Raw genomic sequence first — 21050 nt, 5'->3', positions numbered from 1 at the left:
AGACAATAGTATTTCTGGTGTATCATATTTTATTTTTATTCAAGTTTTTATTTTCGTGAGGGTTCCTAAATACAAAACAAAACCTTAATCTAGTTAATTTCCCTTTAATTACTTTTGGTTATAATTTAATCATTTATCTTGGCTGAGTTTCGATGCAATCATTTCTTTAAATTGAGACAGAATCTTATTTTCACGCTTTTGCCGCTCGTCTTTGCTGAACATGGCCAATGCTCGTTTCTCGTCCGCTGAATAGATTTGATTTTCCTTACGAATACGAACGGCTTCCATACGCCGATGCCGACTACCGCTCATCACATAGCCAACCTGTTCGAATGTTGCAATTTCTTCGGAAGTTAAACCGATTTCACCTCTTCTTGGAATACGTTTGCCTTCAGCAATGAACGCCGCCTGTAAAGAAATGCAGAAACATTTGCATCAATATTTTTGTTCATTATTTGAATGATCGATGGATATGCAGAGGAGATCAATGAAAATACTCACCATAGCCGCACCTTCACCGGGCAACAGAGCATGACCAAAGTCTTTGTGTGACAGTCCAGATGTGTTTCGAAGAGATGGACCAACTTGTGATTCATCGTCACCGTCATCTTTTTCGCCTTTTTTCGATTTGGATTTGACGGCATCCGGTTTTTTGAATTCCGCATGAGCATTCTTCTCGACCCAAACGTCTCCTTCAGCCTCAGATACATCCGATTCGCTACTATCATCGCTACTGTCACTCGAGCTAGACACCTTCTTCTTTTTCTTCTTCTTTTTGCTGTCCTTTTTGCTTTTAACCTTTTTGGTCTTCTTCGATTTCTTACTTTTCTTCGATTTTTTCTTCGATTTGTCATCCTTTTTCTTTTTCTTATTTGATTTTTTGTCGTCTTTTTGACTTTCGTCATCATCTGACGATACATATCTAGTGGGAAAAAGTAGAGAATAAAATCAGAATTGTTGTTGATTTTCATAGTTATAAAAAAATACCGTTCGTTTTCTGTAATACTTACATTTCGGATGGTGATGGTGATCGGCCCCAGACAATCGCTGTACCTTCCCTTCCAATGACCTCACGTTTTGTTCGCCGTGTATCCATGATATCTTGTTCGAATTGCCGTTTAGTTGATTTATCATAGCCCAGACCATGGCGTCTACGATTTTCATTGGCCATTCGGTCGTCTCTTCGGTCACCTCTTCCAACAGTATCGTCACGACGCCGATATGATGCATCTCTTCTGCGATTATTTTCAGAAAACTTATCATTTGGCCAACGTTCGACATTTGCTGCGGTCATTTTGCTATCACGACTTTTACTGCGGCTTTTTTGGCGATTCATTTGCCGCTCTATGCTACGGCTTCTACTTCGTCGTCTGTTCGATCGGGAATTTGACCGGCTTCGTCTCTGTCGACGATTCCGTTTTTCTCTTGAGGAAGAACGGTCTCTGCGTGACGATGATCCTTGGAATCGGTCGCCATTCGATTTGGATCGATGCCGTCTGTCGGGCTGTTTCGATCGATTTTCTTCACTTGAACGACTTGACGACGATGACGAACGACTTGAACTGGAGCTACTTTCACTATATCTTTTCTTGTTTCGGCTATCATCATCACGGCCACGAGATCGTGAATCGTGCTTTCCTCTGGATCTACTTCGACTTCTTGATCTCATTTTGTCGACCACCGAATACGTTTAAAAACAATTGCTGTTGATATTCCTAATTGCCAAATATCAATTCACAGCGACTGTGTGAATTGTCAAAACGAGCGCCGTCTACTGTCAAAGTGAGCAACATTCGAGTCGGTAATTTAGGCAACTTCATATTTATTGAATTACATTCAGATTGATTGAATAGTATTTTTTGTTTTTGTTTTCAAGAGAATACACACATAACTAAGTATACTTTGTTTTATTAGGTGCTGAAAAAACAATTTAAATTTAAACTCTACTTTCAAAATAAACCGTTCGTCTTCTTCAATTTTCATTGCAATAAATCAATTGTAAGTGTACGAAGGGAACATTTTCCATTTTTTGATTTACATAAAACCAGTATAAAAGATATATCTTCAGTATTTAATGAAATGAATTTGGTTTAATAAAGTAAAAGAATGAAACAAAAAAAAATATCTTGCGAATAAATGTGTCCATCAATGGTTTAGCACGTGTGAGTGTGCTTAAGTAAAAAAAAGTGGTTCTAACGAAACGCACAACCATATACCTCTCATACACTGACATATACAAAAACATTTAAACTTATCACTGGTTATCAAGTAGTACGATTACAAATACATGTGCACAACGCTAGTAGGAGAATAGCAGCAGAGAAGAGAAAAAAAACAACTACGCTGTGCGCATTTGATACATATTCTTGACGTACGTTTTCACACATGCATAGGGTTAAAGTGAAATTGCTGATATTTTTAAAGTCGACAGAGATCCAAAACAATTCAGTTGTGTTCTGAGTTTTGTCGAAAAATCGTGTGATTTTCCGTCGACGAACCGTAAGAAGAAGAAAAAATCGTAAAGAAAATAAAAATCGCGACAGCAATACCAAGTAACGTTGTGTTCGTTTTAAATTCTATTATTATAATCGCAGCTTGTGCATAAGCCACAGTCTGTATATTCCACCGATTTTTTATTTTCTTTTTGTTTTTATTTTATTTTTTTGTTCAAATATAATATTGATTTTTTTTTTAATAACTGTTGAATGATTTTTTTTTTGTAAATTCTCGTTTTTTTTTTTTCAAAAAGGTGTATCAATTTATACGATATGGCTTCAAATAAAATAAACGTATGCATTGTTGGCTCCGGTAACTGGTAAGTTGAAATGCTAGACTGTGCATTTTGAAAATGAAAAACGAGAACCAAAGCGAAAATCAGTTTTGATAATCATTCGGTTTTCGATTGAAAGAAAAATACAGTAACTAAACGTATGCCCTTCAATCCAAATGCATTTCGAGTCATGCAACGGGTTTTGGCATTGACGGGAATGTGTTTTGGTGCAAAAAGTGTACAGAACCATACAGAAAAATAACGCTAAATAAATGCACATTACTTTCATGAAGATTGTTTATTATGATTTTTTTTGCTGTTTCTCTGGTCGATTTAATGGTTCTGAAATTAGAATAAATACACACATGAAAAATATTCTATTAAAAATTATATAACAAAAGTCAAGCGGCCACCGCGAAATAACCGAAATATAAAACCATACTGGTATTTCACGCAAATACAGTGAACAGAAAAAGAAATAATAAATCGAAAGAAAGTGCATGTGAATTTATCGACAAGGCTGCAAATCGGAATTAGATTCGAGCGGGAACTGGTGCATGGTATTGTTATTGCAACAAAGGCAATATTACATAAAATGCGTTATCCTTCGAAATTTCTAAATTCAAGGTCACTTGTTTGTGTGTGTGTGTGTGTGTGTGTGTGTTTACAAATGACACAGGTTATCCGCACTTCGATCTGTCGAGAATAATGAGCGCTGTGTGTAATTTACGAGTACTATCGCTCGACGTATTACTTAATACACACACTTACGGTTAGATGAATGATCGAATACGAATTGTGAATACATTTAATGTGAAGTATGAAGATGTTTGACATTATATTTGGTTGTATCATTGCAGGGGTTCAGCCATTGCAAAAATCGTTGGTGCAAATGCAGCTCGCTTAGAAAATTTCAATGACCGTGTCACAATGTACGTGTTCGAAGAGGATATTAATGGTAAAAAACTCACCGAAATCATCAATGAAACACATGAAAATGTGAAATACTTGCCCGGACACAAATTACCTCCGAATGTGGTAAGTTGAAACACGGATAGACGAAATCAATCATCGTGTCTCAATCAATATGTTTGATTACGATGACAACGATACAATGTAAACAGGTTTCGCATTTCAGTCGTTAATAATTCAGAGAAGTAACAATTAAAATTAATAACGATTCGATACGAGCCAAACACGTTAATCTAAATCGAATCGCACCTAATAAGCCAAAATTATGCGGGGTGTGGACCTGTGTGTGTGTGTGTGTTTGTGTTTATTTTTCTACAAGCAAAATATATGCGCTTTCTTTCTGTGGCGAATGCAGTGTAGTGCACTTGACATTCGCAAACCTTGACCTTTAGAACAACAAAAACGAATCGCACTTGAATCAATTTTAATCATTGTCAATAATGCTAAAATTCATGATCATATTCGTGGTCGCGTAACATCTCCTTTTTGGCTATGTTCGAATTGACTTTGGCATCAAACCACTGTTCAAAATAAAACGATATCAATGTGAATGTCTTCTAAATATACAAAATTCGTTCGCTACCAAAATATAATTGGCAAACTCTCAAGCATAAAGAAAACGCATCCGAAGCAGGAGGAGCAAGAATAAAAGCATTAAATTCGCTTTCTCGTATGCTGTAGCTTTGTTTTGTTTTCGAAACGGTAAAATGTGTTGTTATTGATTTGATTTTGTTTTTCATCATATTTCTGACAACCAAAATGCGCCTTCGTCTGAAATGCAATCATCAAAGAGTAATTACTTAACACAACGTTCCTACACATCGTTCTTATGATGATAGCAAATATGTAAAAAAAAAAAACCACGCATTACTCACATCAAGATATTGTTTCCACTTGAAATGTAAAAGGCGTTGATGTGGCACTGGGCTTACTCACTGATTCAGTGGCATCGTTGTTGTTCAAATTGAATTTACGTAATTTTTGTCGGCAACATGTGAGAACTCTCAATTGACAACAGAACTTGCGTAGTATTAGGCCACGTGAATGTGGCCTTTTTTGTGCGGCAAATAAACGAACGATACTCGCACATCATTCACTATACCCCGTTTAAAATCAACAAATAAATAATTTTCTGCGAGAGTCGCCTTTTCATCACGGGCTTATCAAACTAATGATCATGGCGCTGATTGTTCGAAAGCATCAGTTCGTGTTGCGGTGTAAAGTAGTAAAAATATCTTTTTTACAAATAATAATATCACTTGATTATGTTTATTTTGCTCCGAATGCTAATTACTCAAGAATGATTAATTATTCTAAGTCTGAATAATAGTGGAAAAATACAATTTTCGCCCCGAAAATCATTTATTGATAATCCTATCAATTGCTGTTTATTCTCAAATTATTCCATGTCTAGAAAAAAGCGGAAAAGTGAAAAAAAAACATTGTGGTCTTTTTCATATCGACTAGACGTTTTTATTCCACCATTCAGTTGTCAATGGTGCGCGTTATTGCAAGCAATAGAGTGTGGTGATAATAAATTGATAGCGTTCACTAACCGCTAAAGTACTAAACCGATAAAAAAAAAACAACTGAAACAAATCGAGCATTATCCCGCGTGGAAATGAAATGACTAACAATCACTCAGTTGCATGTAGCTGCAAACAACTTAGACTGTCTGAGTTGATTGAATTCAAAATTGTTGTATAGTAACAATCACGTTTAGCTTCTCCTTTTTCTCAGCCAGACGACTATTTTTGGACATTTTGACTCAAGAGTAACTATCAGGGTACTAGGTATAAGTGAAAAATAGTCGTATATTTTGTTCGACACCAAAAGTCCCAAATTAATCGGCTGGATACTCAGTCAATAAATAAGATTCCACACGGGTGCATAAAAGAAAACCAAATATATATGACTTAAGATTGAATGATTGAAAATAAGGTCGTGGTGTCGAACGAGCAAAAGAATTACCAAAATAGCGAATGAAACAAGAACTAGACTAAAAAATACGTTTTTAAGATGCTATTCGTACTATCATATGCACGTGGTTCGATATAATGACATAACAAACAGTATTATTTTTACCTTACAACACGTTTGTTGTCTATTTGTATGCAGATGTTTGTGTAGCGCGTTCAAGGCCATTCAAATATCAATCGCATGATAACGAAAATAGCAAGACTTGCTGAGAGATTCTTTGTTGGTTTACCGAATTCTTACGCAGTATATTCACGTAACATAAACCATGATTTAATGAGTGAACAAAAGAACATTTTTCTCATTCCAAATGGTACTTTGAAACGGAACAATTTGTACAATTGATATAAATTTCACTTGATTGTGTGTTTACAGGTTGCCGTTCCCGATTTGGTGGAAGCTGCCAAAGATGCTGACATTCTGATTTTCGTCGTTCCACATCAGTTCATCCCAGGCCAATGCAAGCAATTGTTGGGCAAAATCAAGAAAACCGCCGTTGGTTTATCACTAATCAAAGGTTTTGATGTAGCCCCAGGTGGTGGTATCGAATTGATTTCACACATCATCACAAGGCACTTGGAAATCCCATGCTACGTTTTGATGGGCGCCAATTTGGCAAATGAAGTGGCCAATGAAAATTTCTGCGAAACCACAATCGGTTGTAATGATAAGAAATGGGCACCAATTTTGCGTGACACAATGCAAGCTAGCTATTTCCGTGTTGTTGTAGTCGATGATATTAATACGGTTGAAGTGTGTGGCGCTCTAAAGGTGAGTTATTATCATATTAATTTTGTTTATGGAATATGTTTTGCAAATAATCATCCATTTCCATTGGATAACGAATAGAATATTGTTGCCTGCGGCGCTGGTTTTGTTGATGGTTTGAAACTAGGAGACAACACAAAAGCTGCTGTCATTCGTTTAGGCCTTATGGAAATGATCAAATTCGTGGAAGTCTTCTATCCAGGTAGCAAATTGGCAACATTCTTTGAGAGTTGCGGTGTTGCTGATTTGATTACAACCTGTTATGGTATGCGGATCTGCAAGACTTTTTTTGTGGGACATTTGATATTTAAACGTGTTTTTGTCTCTCTTACCTTCGGAATACCAGGTGGTCGTAACCGTAAAGTGTCAGAAGCATACGTAACCAGCGGAAAGACGATCGAAGAGCTTGAACAAGAAATGTTGAATGGTCAAAAATTACAGGGTCCACCTACTGCTAAAGAAGTCAACTTCATGCTTTCAAACAAAAAAATGGAAGAAAAGTAAATAACGACACTACATTCGACACTTTCGGTCAGTCTTAAATCCAATGTTTTTTTTTCTTGTTGCCTTCCTTAAACAGGTTCCCATTGTTCACTGCTATTCACAACATTTGCATTGGCAAACTCAAGCCAAATCAACTTATTGACTGTATACGTGAACACCCGGAGCATATGTAAGTCAATGGAACATAACAAAAAACAAATACCCGAAAATGTTCACTCTTAACGCTTCATTAAATCAAAAAACAAAAAACTATAATAAAATATGTTTCTCATATTTTGTGATAGACAAAAAATGTTCAAATTTATGTAGCTAAACAAAGAACACACAGAAAAATGAAAACGCCAACTAAATTTATGACCTTAGAAATGTAGTGACCCAAAGTCCCGATGGTTGAGATATATGAGCAAAAAAAAAAATGAAAGAAAACAAAAAAAAAAACCAAAGTTATTGTACATAATAATTTTATATCGACACCGAAAACAATGACCTACCGACAGTTTTCGTTTTTCTTTCGTTGATTTTGTTTAGCTGGCATTATGTTTATTTCGAACCATTTTATGTGTTACATTTGATGCAATTATTTGGTTAATGTTACAAACATTTTTTGTTTGTCTTTTGGTTTTTGTACTCGGATTTGAATGATTAGTAATCGATTCACTGCAAGACCAAAAGTCAATCAATGTTTAACCAATGTTCAATTATACGTTCATTATAAATGACATGAAAAAAAAAGAATATACCAAATTAAAAGGTGATTTTGCAAATAATCAAAACAAGAAATATCCAAATTGTGTTATGTTTTTTTTGTCGTTGTTTTTTTTTAATTTTAATTTTAATTTCCGTTTTCATCTGTCAAAAAAAAAAACTTGTAATTTGTACCGTGTTTTCTCCGTGGTTGTTTTGGTTTTTTAAACTTTGTACACAAAATATCTGACCACAATCAGCACTTGATTTAGTGATAATTAATATTAATTCGTCCAATTTGTTGTTCTCACATGTCTCTACCTATTTCTCTTTCTCTATCTCTTTCTCTCTTTGCACATTCGATCTCGTTCGGTTATCTTTTAGAGCGAAATGAAATTTAAGCACACAAAATCAACCTTTGCACGACTTTTCGTCATCCATACACACCACATCTTTTCGAATCTGCTGTTTGATTTATAATAATTCGCGCGAAAAATGGTTCAAAAATCCATCCGAACAAAACAATTTCAAGAGCTTTTCAGATGTGTTCACCTTGTAAGATTGGTTTGAATCAATGAATTCAATTTATGCGCTTTTAATCAATTGCCTCAATTAAAGCGTTTAACATTGAAATGCTCCAACTAAAAAAACCGAAAATCCACTCACAGCCGATTTGAAGCGCCTTATTTAACCCCTTTTGACTTATCTTATTATTAATCATGTGTATATTTTTTACAGCAATATTTTTTTTAGTTGTTCATCATATGTTCGAAATGGAATGTCATGAAATTATTCATAATATATGTGTTTTTTTCTCTCTTTCTTGTATCATATTTGTTTTGTAGTTGCAAACATATTACTGCGAAACTCTAAGCAGCGATGCATTGTCACAGTTATTGCGTGCACTCATCCCTAATCAAATAATCATCATCAATTTATTGTTTAGACTCAGTTTATTTGTAAAATATTCATATTGATTACATTTTTGTTCGAAATTTTATTTTGAATTTATCATACATTTTAACATGGAAATAAAATACTAATTGATTTTTTTAAAATTAAGTTAAGAATTTAATTAAATTTCGAACGGAAAAGAAAACAGAGATATTTGGCCAAACAATTTATCATACTATTTGAATTTGAAATGTAAAAACTGTCATTTATTTCCAAATTTTAAGGAGTTGAAATGAAACCATAACAAATTCATTCATTGCATCAATTTGAAAGAAAAAACTGTAAGCATTTAACAGAAGAAAACTAGTTAATATTGTATACAAGTTGTGTTCTGGTGTATTCATTGTCTTTTCATCTTTTCTTCAGTTAACTCTCCAGATGGTCAGTTTTGTGTTAAAAAGAAAAATTATACAACACAGAGCCTATTTTCAGTCAGTATTTTTGTTTATAAATAAATTTTTCGTTCCGAAAAGCGCCGGTATAAAGCAAAAATATTGGGGAAATTATATCATAAGTAGTATTTGAAGAAAATTGATTTGTTTAAATTAATTAAAAAGTTCAAAGTATATTTTCATACGCACATAAAATGGATAGGGTTAAGATAAGAGTTAAGCTAAATTTGCGATATGAAACTATAGACTTCTGGTTGGATGATCAAATACCAGATTCATCACATACAAGTGTAAATCATTTTTCCTCTCCCAAAATCCAGACACTTTAGTATGGCTTCCATTCATCGTAATTTGGAAAGCAATCCAATCAAACAAAAATGCGATTGTTGTAGAAAAATATGTCCTCCCCGTTCATTGGGTTTGTATTTAGCTGTATAATTGTTGATCTGTTTGCATCATCAGTTTATTTTTATTTTGGTTTTGTGCAATTTCGTCGCATCCATCTTTTTATCCGGACCAGCCAACAAAAACATTCTGATTATGATGGCATGTTGATTATATGATTTTCTTTGTTCGATCTTCTTCTTTTTTTCTCTCTCTCTCTCTTTATACAATTCGCAGGCAAACATTCGCTTAATTTGTCTTCTTCACATTCACATGTTGGATTTGAACGAATATTGTGTTTGATTCGAATCGACAAACTTCACCGTCGACGAATACACACGATTGTACAAATGATGAAATATTAGGATAAAAATTCAACAACTCCATTAGTTAATATACAATACACATGTACCTAAGCAATTTGAATAGGTTTTGCAAGTTTCAAGTAATGTGAATATTATATGTTTACTTAAATTAACACAGAAACAACAACAAAAAAAACGCTTTACATAGATTAATTTAACCAATCTGGTCATTTTTATCTAGAAATTCTTTTCATTTAGCGAACATGCGAATGGGGCATAATTTCTAATTTGTAAAATCAACAAGTGAATTACAACTACAATCCTGTTAACAACTGATTTATCTGAATTATTAAAAGAAACAAAACCGAAAATAAAATCGAAGTTTTTAATCAGAAAAAAAATTCTCTGACATTTCTTTATTTAAACAATACAATTTACAATTTGCTACGTGAAAATGCGTTGTGTTGGATCGACTTTTTTGAGAAAACCGTTGTTAAAATCGGCAGCCGACATCACAGATTTTCCTTCAAGGACCAATTGCTTTATCCGAATGAAATGGCCATCACTACAGTACACACGCAGGCATTTATTGGCTTTATCATATTCTACACAACCCGGCCGTTTGACTGGATTTGCCTCCTCTGTGGTATCACTAGACAGGTCAAGCTCTCTGATTTTCACACGTCGCTTGTGCCAGTATGTGGTTAGCCATTTGAATGAGTACAATGCTCTGTACAAATTACACACATATCTTGCTGTCATCACTTGCCAATTAATTTGGGCCATTGATTCGGGCACTTTTGGAGCTGAGAAATTTAATTCAAAAAATTAGATAAGCGAAAGGTCGATCAAGCCAAAGGAATGTAGAAAATACCGTAAGTAGCACCACTGTTGTTTTGCTCCCTCACTTTCTGAAAGCTATCTGGAGCGTGTTCGATGCAATCCAGTAGAAGTTGAGCACCTTCATTTGCCAGTGTTTCGTGTAAATTCGGCATTAATACATTTTTCTGGATTTCCACCTCTTTCTGCGCCAAAATCTCGCCAACATCAAATTTATATGGATGAATTTTCATTATGGACACTCCAGTTATCGCATCTTCATTTAAAATTGCGTAAATAATCGGCGATGCACCTCTCCATCGTGGCAATAGACTAGCATGTACATTTATCATTCCACTAAATGACAGAAAATTATACCAATGAGAATTATTTCGCTTAAATGTGGTTGTCATCAAATTGTACGCACTGCGGAAACATGTTGATTATATTTTCCGGTATCAAATGGCCAAATGACACCACAACACCTAAATCGTATTTGATTTTCGCGCTATTTGATTTCAATGTAAGCCAATCACAGCAATCAATTCCATTTTTTTCGGCATACTGTTTCACTGGATTATCTTTACCCCTGAACGATGTGACCACATCAAGTCGATTGATTTTCGATTTCTTACATTTTCTGGAAGAATGGAAAAAGGCGAAGAAACAGAAGCATTCAATCAACAAACACTTGCACTGCGGAACATTTCATTTTCATACTTACGCTGAATTATCCAATAGAATGAGACTACGGAGTGAAAATTGATCGGTGCCAAAGAACAGTACATTTAATTTAAAATTGTCTGATATACTACTACACGACTTAAAACGGACTAGGAGATCATGGCCAAGTAAAATTTTAAATTTTCTTTTGTATTTAAATAATAATGTACAACTCTGCATAGCGAATGTTTTGTAAGGATTTTGATTGAGGTTAGGTTGACCGCATTTGAAATATACAGCTGTCACAACACTGTGTGGTACTGCAGTCTACATGCCAATAGACATTTCGAATTAGAATCAATGCGCGGCGATTGGGCTTAACGGTATTTATACTGAAAAGCATCATTTCTGTATTGCATACGAATTGGATCTATTGCGCACTTGGAATTGTTAAGGACGACACGTATTCCCCGACAAAATGGACAAACAAGACGAATTAGAGCGAAATGTAAATAATTTTTTGCTAGAAATTTACTTGTAACTTAAATGTCAAACATTAAATGAATTCATGCAACAAAAATATTCATTTTCTTTCTTTGAAAACAAATAGATCTCAAATGAATCTGATGCGATTAGTTTGTTTTACGATGGCGAGTCGTTGATGAGTGACAATTCTAAGAAAAGAAGGTACGTAAAAATTGCGTGTAGTTTTATCGTATTTGCAAGTCTTTCATTTGAATCACGAAATTCATTTAAGACCGTTCGACGCAAAATTCTTCTGTTGATAATTTACATGACTTAAAAATCTTCGAATATTTGGCACACGTACATTTTATGCTCATTTTGCCCATGTTTTGTGACATTGATTTCATTTGTGAACACCTGTGCTTGCTTCAGTGTTGATTCCAACAGTCGTCTGAGTGAGATAGCCTATAAGTGAGAATAAAAACATACTCTGACATGATAATTCATGTTGCGGTGCAACACACGATAAACCTCAACAATTCATACCGTTTGTTGAGCTTCCTGACATTTCAAAAAATTCGTACCTGAAGAAATTGAATAAGTCATAGTTGAAAAAAGCGATTGAACTATATCGATTCTATACTGTCAATCACGAACATTTTTATTGCAAATGTTTTCCAATTGTTCATGAAGCATTAATGCCGATGATCATGGCTTCATAGTCAAATTCCAATTTCTTCTCAACAAAATCAAGTGTTTTTTTTATTTTATTGCTTATGAGTATAGAAGAAAATTCTAGTTAGACTTCCATTGGCTTATCTCAAAACTTAAGATGTGTCTTTCCCAATTTACAAGAAAATTATTCACTAAAAATGAAAGCATCCGTAGAAATTTCAACAGCATGGAATCTGTCAATGAGAATTCGAACTATTGAACAATTTACAACGTTTTGGAAGAATTCATAGAAATGTTCAAGATGTTGATGTCGAAGCTACTATGATACATCAATTAACCCAACATTGTGTTTCGATTAACTCTTTTCCAGCCTCAATTCCATGTCGTCACTTGATGAATACTTGTCTGATGCGAAACGATTCTGTGGCAATGGCAGCGTGTCATTTGATTGGATTGAAGGTCTTCGAAGACAACCGACCGACGAGCGCATTGACACATTGTTTGGACATTTGGAAAATGCTTCGCTCAACACAGTGCCGGAATATATTCCGGATCTGTGTAAGGATTTGGTCAAACATGGTCGTCAAGAAGATCTGAAACATTTATTGGAACTGATCAATGATTCTCCAATCGCTGGTCGCGATCCAATTTATGATTATATGTTTCAGGCTTTCTTGCAGGAAGAAAATTCATACACAAAAGCGTTGAAGCAATTGGTCAATGTCATAAACGGCCTGGGCCAACCATCCAACAAATGTGTTGAATACATCATTCGCAAAATCTTCAATCCTGAGAATGATCTGGGTGCATTCTTAGACGAACTAAAAAAATTGTGCGCAAATGATTACAAGTTCAATGCCACAATGATTAACAAAATGATGGTCCATTGTACTAACAATTTCAATGTGAATTTCCATCAATTCGTGTTGACGCGCATCGTAAACAAATTGTCTCCAAATGAAATGGACGACCTCAACGAAACCAACCTGAAAAAATTCGTCGGCCGCCGAATGGAAAACGTCAGACAACAGCGAATGGGTCTATCGCGTAAAAGATGATTTCATGCTCTTCAATTCCAATTGAAGAAGGACTACGGAAGTCTACAAACACGCAACAAATTTTGTTTTTTTCCCTACTTTTTCCCCACAAGTAAAAATAAAATTACAGCTAAGCCTCGGAAATTGAAAAAAAAAACAACAAAATTAATTAGGATTCACTTTAGTTAAGAATGAAAATATTATGTATTACCTCATTTCTATGCAATCAGTATGAATTTGAAATAAAATTAAGTATTGGTGTCCTAATGTAAAAAACAAGTAATAAAATCCACGTCCTTTATAAACTTTTTGTTAACCATTTTTTTGCAATTGATGGCAACAATTTTCATTTTATCTGGATCAATATGCGCTTAAAATGTGTCAAAAAGTTTGGATGTACGCTTGATTTCAACTCTGGAACGACAACAGAGCAATCGTCATGTATGTTTACTACAATTTTACTCTTCTTGGGAACATTTGCGAAATGCTCAACGTCCTATTTGTTTTTAAATAGATTAAGCAACTATTTTGGGTAAGCATATTATCAGTAAGATTATTGTTTCGGGTATTGTTATAGTTGAAAAGAGTTAAAAATATGCTTTATATCATGCACAAAGCTAATATCATTTACCACCACCAAAGAGATGCAACTCTTTGAAAGCCGTTGAAACATTGAGAGAAGTATGCAAATTTTAGCAAGAAATTTTCAAAAAATTATTACATCCAAGCTAGGGGGAAAGAACTATTGGTATATTTACTTTATTGACACGTATTGACAAATATTCACAGGCATTTGCACTGCGTTCCGTAGTGTTATTGTTGTTGTTTTCTTCTGTTGCTTCGTCTCGTTCGTGGCGAGCACGAATGACAGTTGCAAATACGCACATTTTATTGAACATATTTGCATGCATTCGCAGCTAGTTATTCAGCGCATCGACACGCATTGAAGCGTATTGATCTAAACTCGGTAGAATATGCGATTATTTACAATATTTATATTTTCATTTACTCAGTTCTTACCCCCTAGCATCCAAGTCAGGCTCCATTGAAGATTCTTCAATCGATAGGTGAAAAAGTGCTCTATGATTATTCGCTAATTTTTGAAAGTTTTGCCATCGATCATTCTAATATGAATTTCCTTGAATAAAACATACAATTCAAATAACTGAGATAAATTTCTATAAATTCCAAGCGTAAACAATCAAAAACGTTGCAACCGTTTTCAGACAATTTGTAAACTACAAATTGTTATGATGATATTCATTTTTACACATTAAAGGAAATGACAATCAAATTCGTTTCATTTTTTTTCTCTTAATTTTGATTTACTCTTTTCAATAAAAAGAATTGAAATGCGCGCATTCAAAACATGCAACAATCGTCAAATGATCAAAATTTTAGTACAAAACGTCACGTGTGCCTTTTCACACACATGTATACATGTGTTGTGTTTTGACAGAAAGTGTCATAGTAGTCATCAGTGCGATAGTTTTGAATCGTTGCATGCTGTTTGGTTCATCAACAAAAAATATCTGTTTTTGTCCTCTTCAAATCTATTCTATCGAATTTATCGAAATAGTTTCTGTTGATTTAAAAAAATGGATGAGAATTTAATAGTATTTGTGAATCGTCGCAAAAAACTTACAACGAGAGAAGAGTTGGAGAAATGTTCCAAAGAGGTTAGAATTTATTGAATTACCGATTCAAATGCAATTCCACTGATTCGATGTTTATTTAAAAGGAGCTAATCAATAGAATTTTGCAATTGGAGACACACAATCAACAACTGAAAAATGTGCTGAAGAAGGAATTAAATATTACCGATACAAATGCGAAAATCGCCAAACAGAAAAAATTTGACTTTACTAAGTAAGAGATTGATTCAATCGAAATGAAAATGTAGAAGCAATGAAAAAAAAACCATTCTATTTGCAGTCGTCATACTCGTCATGTGTTACTAAAGCTGTACTATTTGGGCTGGGACTACCAAGGCTTTGCCACACAAGAGGAATCGGCCAAAACAATCGAATACCATCTATTTACTGCGCTCAAGCGAACTTGCCTGATTGAGAAACGCGAGAATTCCAATTATCATCGATGTGGACGCACCGATAAAGGCGTTAGTGCTTTTTCACAGGTGAGCCAAATCGGTTTTTACATTATAATCTTCTTTTAACCGTCTTCTCTCTTCTCCCTCTAACGATAAGGTGATTTCAATCGATCTGAGAAGTAAATTCCCGCCAGAAAAACAAATGACAGAAGAGGCGATTAAAAATGAAATTCACTATTGTGACGCTTTGAATCGTGTGCTGCCGCTGGACATTCGAGTTGTGGCATGGCAACCGTTGTACAATCCAGAATTCAGTTCTCGATTCGATTGTCGCGAACGTGTCTATCGGTACTTCTTTCCGCGGAGCAACTTGAACGTTGATGCAATGCAACAAGCATGCAAATATTTGATTGGCGTCCATGACTTTCGAAATCTGTGTAAAATGGATGTTGGAAACGGTGTCATTACGTTTGAACGTGAGCTCAGAAATGTTCGTGTGGTGGAAGCATGTCGAAAAAGTGATGGATGCAGTCCGTATGATATGCATTACGTTGAGTTGATCGGCAAGGCATTTTTATGGCATCAAGTTCGAGCAATTATGGCCATTCTTCTGTTAGTCGGACAAGAAGATGAGAAACCGGAAATTATCAACGAATTGTTAAACGTTAAACGAAATCCACGCACTCCACAGTATAGCTTGGCCGCCGATTTTCCCCTGAATTTATTCCACGTTGAAATGGAAAATTACTCTAAAAATACGGTGCCAATCGGAGATTTCATCATTGAGACTCATGATTGGATCTATGATAGCTTCACACTTCAGAGAGTTATTGGAGCGCTGCAACAACAATGGACTCAATTTAGCGTAAGGTAAGCAATTACCCAAGAGAAACGGCCAATATGTTTATACGCTGTCTATCCGCCGAAAATACACTACAATATATATTCACGCTTATTGGACGCCGAATTCAATATATATTCTAGTGTATTTTCGGCGTATTCTTCAGCGTGAAACATATTGAAACATATTCAGGCGCCCTCTGATGGCCATGAATGCATTCATTGATTCAATATGTTTCACGCTGAAGAATACACCGAATATACACTAGAATATATATTCAATTGGGCGTCCAATAAGCGTGAATATATATTGTAGTGTATTTTCGGCGGATAGACAGCGTATAAACATATTGGTCGTTTCTCTTGGGTAGTTATTCGTTTTTGGTTTTCTTCATTCTTCGTACAAAGATTAATTTTCACGATTTGAACTTAATTTTTGTTTTGTTTTCACTCAACATTTTATTGTACTTAGAAGTTTATTAATTTTCATTCTCATTCACAGAAGTCATATGATCCTCGAGATGTTGAAAGTTTTAGAAGACATTTATGAAAATAAAATGGGCGAAAGTCACATTTATAAATATTGTAATGCATTGCAAGAAGGCGTGCGATCCAAAATATACAAACCGTTATTTACACGAGACAAGTGCAGTAGGTTTCATACTTTTTTAATCCGAATACATGACGACTGTGATTTCAACCACATACTTTGTTTTGATTACAGATAGCCTGGAAGATCGTATCGAACACTATGCTAAGAAGCGGCGAATCGATATCATCAATTCAAACGAAGCAGCGCAACGGAAACTTGATCAAGCAAACCGAACTGAAACGAATTGTGAAAAAATGGATACACAATCGTAATACTTCTGTTACAATTCACAAAGAGAAATAAAGTTAAGAACAAACTTATTTTTGTTTTTTGTTTTTTTCTAAATTTAAATGAATCTCTTCTTTTTTCCTGTATTATCGTGCGGCGGCTGTTGAACGTCAAAGTCATTTGAGGCGACGCGAGCGCCCCCAATTTCAAAGGGCACATCAATGTAATTTAACATTTCAAATCGGAACTAAACAGCGCGCCAATTCGAAATATAGGAAAATATAGTGTCAACAGCCGCACCATGTGTATTATTCCACTTTATTGCACCCCATGGGGTCAATTCAAGTGGATCTGCCGGAATGAATGCAGTGTCAAAGTTTGTTTAGAATAATGATTCATAGTTTGTGCTGCAATCAATCAATCCCGAATCGAATGACAATCAATAAACAATGTTCAGCCATTAATCTTATCAAAATACGAAAATCATTTTTTTTTCATAAAAATACAACAATAAAAATAGTAGCCACGAGCGGGCAATGAAATGTTCATTCGAAAATGTGTACGGTAAGTAGTTCCCAGAATTGATTATGACTACTTTTTTCAATGAAATACCGTAGAAATTCTTCTCTACTATACCAATATCTGATTCATTATCTTGAAAAAAAAACGCTTTTTCACACCATACGTGCACTAAATTTGGTTTAAAGAAAAAAAAACTAACTGAGCAATTTTTTTTCTAAACAATTGATACTTATCACATCTGAATCGTTTTTTTTATCAATCGGCTTGAACCACGAAATAATAAATACCAATCAAATCAATCATCTTCTATTGGATTTGTATACAAGTTCTTTACTTGGTTTTGCTTGTTATCCAGTCGACATATGGAAAAGCTCGCATGGAAACGTTCGCCCAATTACAATAAAACAAGTGATATATTTCGGATAGAACGCGGTGTGAAGTTGATAATTTCGCGAAAATCTGCCGTATACAAAAAAAGTAGCTCTCTACCTATAAGAAATTCGTTTCGAATTCTATTCATTGTTTTGCAAATTAATTCTGAACACAATTTTCTGTCAATCAAAAGGCATTTTATTCTAATCGTCTGCAGATACTACAGAATATATCAATCGTCTCTCCCATATACTTACGTTAGACATTCGGAATGAAGATGCATAGCTTCGTGCCATCATTCGTTTATTAAATTTTGATGACAGATTGTGAGATCTGTCTTTTTCCATTTTCAATTAGTTTTCACACAGTTGAATTTGTATCGGTGACGACTATTATTTATTTGTCGCTTTATTTCGTTGACAAAAATATCTTCCATTCAAGGTATTTCTCTTTCTATTTTAACTTCTTATTGAATTTCTTGGACTTTGGAATAATATTTTTTTTAAATCGTTTTTTTTTTACTGAAACTACATTTACAATAATGACAACCACATTGAAAAATAATTTTCAAACTCCAATTCATTCAAAATCCTGACTTTGTTTTTCAATTTGGTCATTAATCCAATCGAGGAAGTAATGGACACGTGAGAAGGCGTCTGGATATCCTTTGCCGCAGGGAACTCCCCACGAGACGATCCCGACCAAGGTTTTGCTTTCTGGATTGGATGCGTCAACCAATGGACCACCTACTCAGACCAAATTATTTGATAAAAGTTTCATGATTTGACAAAAAAGGGCCATTGAAATATTCATCTCACCTGAATCACCATGGCAGGCACCAACATTCTTTCCATTTATTGTGCAAAGAATACTTTCATGGATGTTAGCAGCAGCTGCGTGTCCTTTGAACCGCTTTTTGCATTCATCAACGCTAAGAGTGTTCGGTTTGGTGAATTGCAGAATATCTGGCAATGGCGATTGTCCGGATGGCGTTGGATACTGTAATAATTTCACAATTTTATTTTCAATATAAGAATGAACGGAAAAGATTGAAATAAAATTGAAAATGCATCGACGTACCGATGTACGTCCCCATCCAGACAGAAGGACTTCAGTTTTTTGTGGTGTGTCTTGCGTTGGCAAAGCAATTGGTTGAATGGTGTCTGAGAAGACGATCTCTTCGGCTGTACGCAACAAGCATACATCGTTCTGGATTTTGGCTGGGTTCCATTTTTCATGTGGTGTGATCTTATCTAATTCGACAATAACCCCTCCAGACAGTCGACGCAAAGCTCCAAGCACGGCATATACATACTTTGGATTTCCGTTAATATCTTGTGAGCAATGTGCGGCTGTCAATATGAAACGGCTGCTCAAAATGGAGCCACCACAGAAATGTTGTTTGCTGAGCGTGGTCCGGAGTGATACTTGGTATGGAAACTGTCCTTCGCTGGCGTCTTTACCTCCAACGATGCGGGGATTGAGATCAAATCCAAATCCATTAATTTCGGCGTCAGCCAAAGCGCACACCACACAAAGTGCCAGAAGGAATACGTTGATCGTCTTCATGTTAACTGTGAAAATTTAAAACTTGAATGGAAATTCTAGTGTAACCGTAGCGCCTTTTATGCTTCCAAATTATCTTTATCTTCGAGCGATTATCGATCATTGATTCGCACAAAAAAAATCTTATCATAGGAAGTATTCATAAAAAAATGTGCGATACTTGACCAAAATACCTTTTCATCATGCGTAAACTAGATTTGGTTTTGAAAAAATAACTGCGCAACTTTCCTTTGATCAATTGATACTTATTCTATCACATCTAAATCGTTTTCACTTAACTAACGAAAAAAAAATCGTCTTGTAACATTATATTAGGCAATTGTTTTATTGGAGTAGTAACAAAATATCTTGTCGTAAAATATAGTATTTTATCCATGTATTATCAATTTTTATACTTCCAGGATGAAATGCACATTTGTTGTTCTAAAAATACATATTGGAATAGGTAGTATATGAAATTAAACGAGAGAAACTACTAATAATTTCTCAGTTGGGAAGGTATAGGAAGTATATCTTCTATAATTTTTTCATTCATTTTTTTGTAAAGTGTTGAATTCATATTGATGGCATAATCAAATATTACATATCTTATCAACCTAATGTTTCCACACTCGATAGAAAATTCATCCAACAAATTCTCAGTGTTGTTTTGTCATTTTGCTTGCAATCCAATCAAGATATGGAATCAAAACTTTAATCTTTTCATCATCTGGTTAGTCATGCGTTGGCAGTTCGATCGGTTGAATGAGATTTGTGACAACCTATACTTTTGGCCGGCGCAAGATAGCGGTGGCGCCTAAATAAGATGTATTAGCAATTTGCGGCATTTTTAAGAACTATCAATACTTGTTGTTGTTGTCATGATTTTCGCAACAACAAGAAGTATTGATAGTTCCTAAACTTGCCGCAGACTCTATTTAGGCGCCACCGCTACTCATTGTCACGTCAAATACATTGGTTCTTATGGCAGAGAAGCACAGATTGATTTGTGAAGACAATCTCGTCGGCTGTGCGCAACAATGAAATGCAATTGAAGTGCCTTATTTTGTCATGCGACGCAAGTGCTATTATTGCTGTTAAATTGAATGATTGCTTATGATTGCATCACCGCCGAAGTGCTCGTTTCGAAGACGGCTTCGAAGCGAAACGGAAACTGTCCTTCTTCCGATCGACATAGTTCCCGCCAAGTATGTGATATACAACGATTATACGAGTTTGTACTTGAAAATCGGCGACGACACACATTGCACAAAGTGCCAAAAAATATTGCGCTTTCCGCCTTCATTTCACGATTGAATGGTTTTTTGGAAAAAATTGCATTGCTATTTTTCCAAAGAATCCGTATCAACCACTTGTGATAGTGAACTATTTTAATGATTTGGTAATAGACCTTATTACTTGGAGATAGAAATCATAAGTGCGATCATATATTTCATTTTACGCATTTTCCCACCTTTGGTCGAACCAAGCATTCCGTCTTTCATCTTGCGCCTATTTTTTAAATACAAACC

The 21050-nt window shown here is 35.0% G+C and overlaps 5 protein-coding genes across 15 annotated transcripts; 2 read left to right on the top strand and 3 right to left on the bottom strand.

Annotated features, from left to right (window-relative positions):
• Nucleotides 1–11: 11 nt before the first annotated feature.
• LOC129578518 (NKAP family protein CG6066) lies at nt 12–1755 on the bottom strand. Its single transcript, XM_055467232.1, has 3 exons — nt 1011–1755; nt 502–922; nt 12–408 (listed from the first exon to the last, which is right to left on the bottom strand). Exons 1-3 carry the CDS (start codon nt 1667–1669, stop codon nt 130–132), a joined length of 1359 nt encoding a protein of 452 aa, XP_055323207.1. The 5' UTR covers nt 1670–1755; the 3' UTR covers nt 12–129.
• Nucleotides 1756–2104: 349 nt separating this feature from the next.
• On the top strand, nt 2105–10111 carry LOC129578519 (glycerol-3-phosphate dehydrogenase [NAD(+)], cytoplasmic). Of its 11 annotated transcripts, none has more exons than XM_055467233.1 (8): nt 2105–2552; nt 2750–2815; nt 3631–3808; nt 6095–6490; nt 6569–6752; nt 6834–6987; nt 7068–7160; nt 8521–10111. In XM_055467233.1, exons 2-8 carry the CDS (start codon nt 2769–2771, stop codon nt 8546–8548), a joined length of 1080 nt encoding a protein of 359 aa, XP_055323208.1. In that variant the 5' UTR covers nt 2105–2552; nt 2750–2768; the 3' UTR covers nt 8549–10111. The 11 variants fall into 11 exon arrangements, with proteins under 11 accessions (XP_055323208.1, XP_055323209.1, XP_055323216.1 ...); XM_055467234.1 differs by having other exon boundaries at nt 2205–2499; XM_055467236.1 differs by having other exon boundaries at nt 2349–2562.
• LOC129578520 (methionyl-tRNA formyltransferase, mitochondrial) lies at nt 10082–11562 on the bottom strand. Its single transcript, XM_055467245.1, has 4 exons — nt 11254–11562; nt 10957–11169; nt 10585–10886; nt 10082–10516 (listed from the first exon to the last, which is right to left on the bottom strand). The coding sequence occupies exons 1-4, from the start codon at nt 11430–11432 to the stop codon at nt 10155–10157; spliced, it is 1056 nt and encodes a 351-aa protein (XP_055323220.1). The 5' UTR covers nt 11433–11562; the 3' UTR covers nt 10082–10154.
• Nucleotides 11563–17171, top strand: LOC129578517 (tRNA pseudouridine(38/39) synthase). Its single transcript, XM_055467231.1, has 8 exons — nt 11563–11700; nt 11803–11879; nt 12703–15048; nt 15111–15238; nt 15305–15506; nt 15577–16289; nt 16762–16910; nt 16984–17171. Exons 3-8 carry the CDS (start codon nt 14968–14970, stop codon nt 17121–17123), a joined length of 1413 nt encoding a protein of 470 aa, XP_055323206.1. The 5' UTR covers nt 11563–11700; nt 11803–11879; nt 12703–14967; the 3' UTR covers nt 17124–17171.
• Nucleotides 17172–18221: 1050 nt separating this feature from the next.
• LOC129578514 (chymotrypsin-2-like) lies at nt 18222–20933 on the bottom strand. Its single transcript, XM_055467226.1, has 3 exons — nt 19054–20933; nt 18792–18972; nt 18222–18719 (listed from the first exon to the last, which is right to left on the bottom strand). The coding sequence occupies exons 1-3, from the start codon at nt 19540–19542 to the stop codon at nt 18553–18555; spliced, it is 837 nt and encodes a 278-aa protein (XP_055323201.1). The 5' UTR covers nt 19543–20933; the 3' UTR covers nt 18222–18552.
• Nucleotides 20934–21050: the final 117 nt, after the last annotated feature.

This window comes from Sitodiplosis mosellana, unplaced genomic scaffold (genome assembly GCF_009176505.1).
Source record: "Sitodiplosis mosellana isolate CC-2019 unplaced genomic scaffold, AAFC_SMos_1.0 Smas_scaffold_6226, whole genome shotgun sequence".
NCBI lineage: Eukaryota > Metazoa > Arthropoda > Insecta > Diptera > Cecidomyiidae > Sitodiplosis > Sitodiplosis mosellana.
This window is presented reverse-complemented; position numbering and strand designations above follow the sequence as displayed.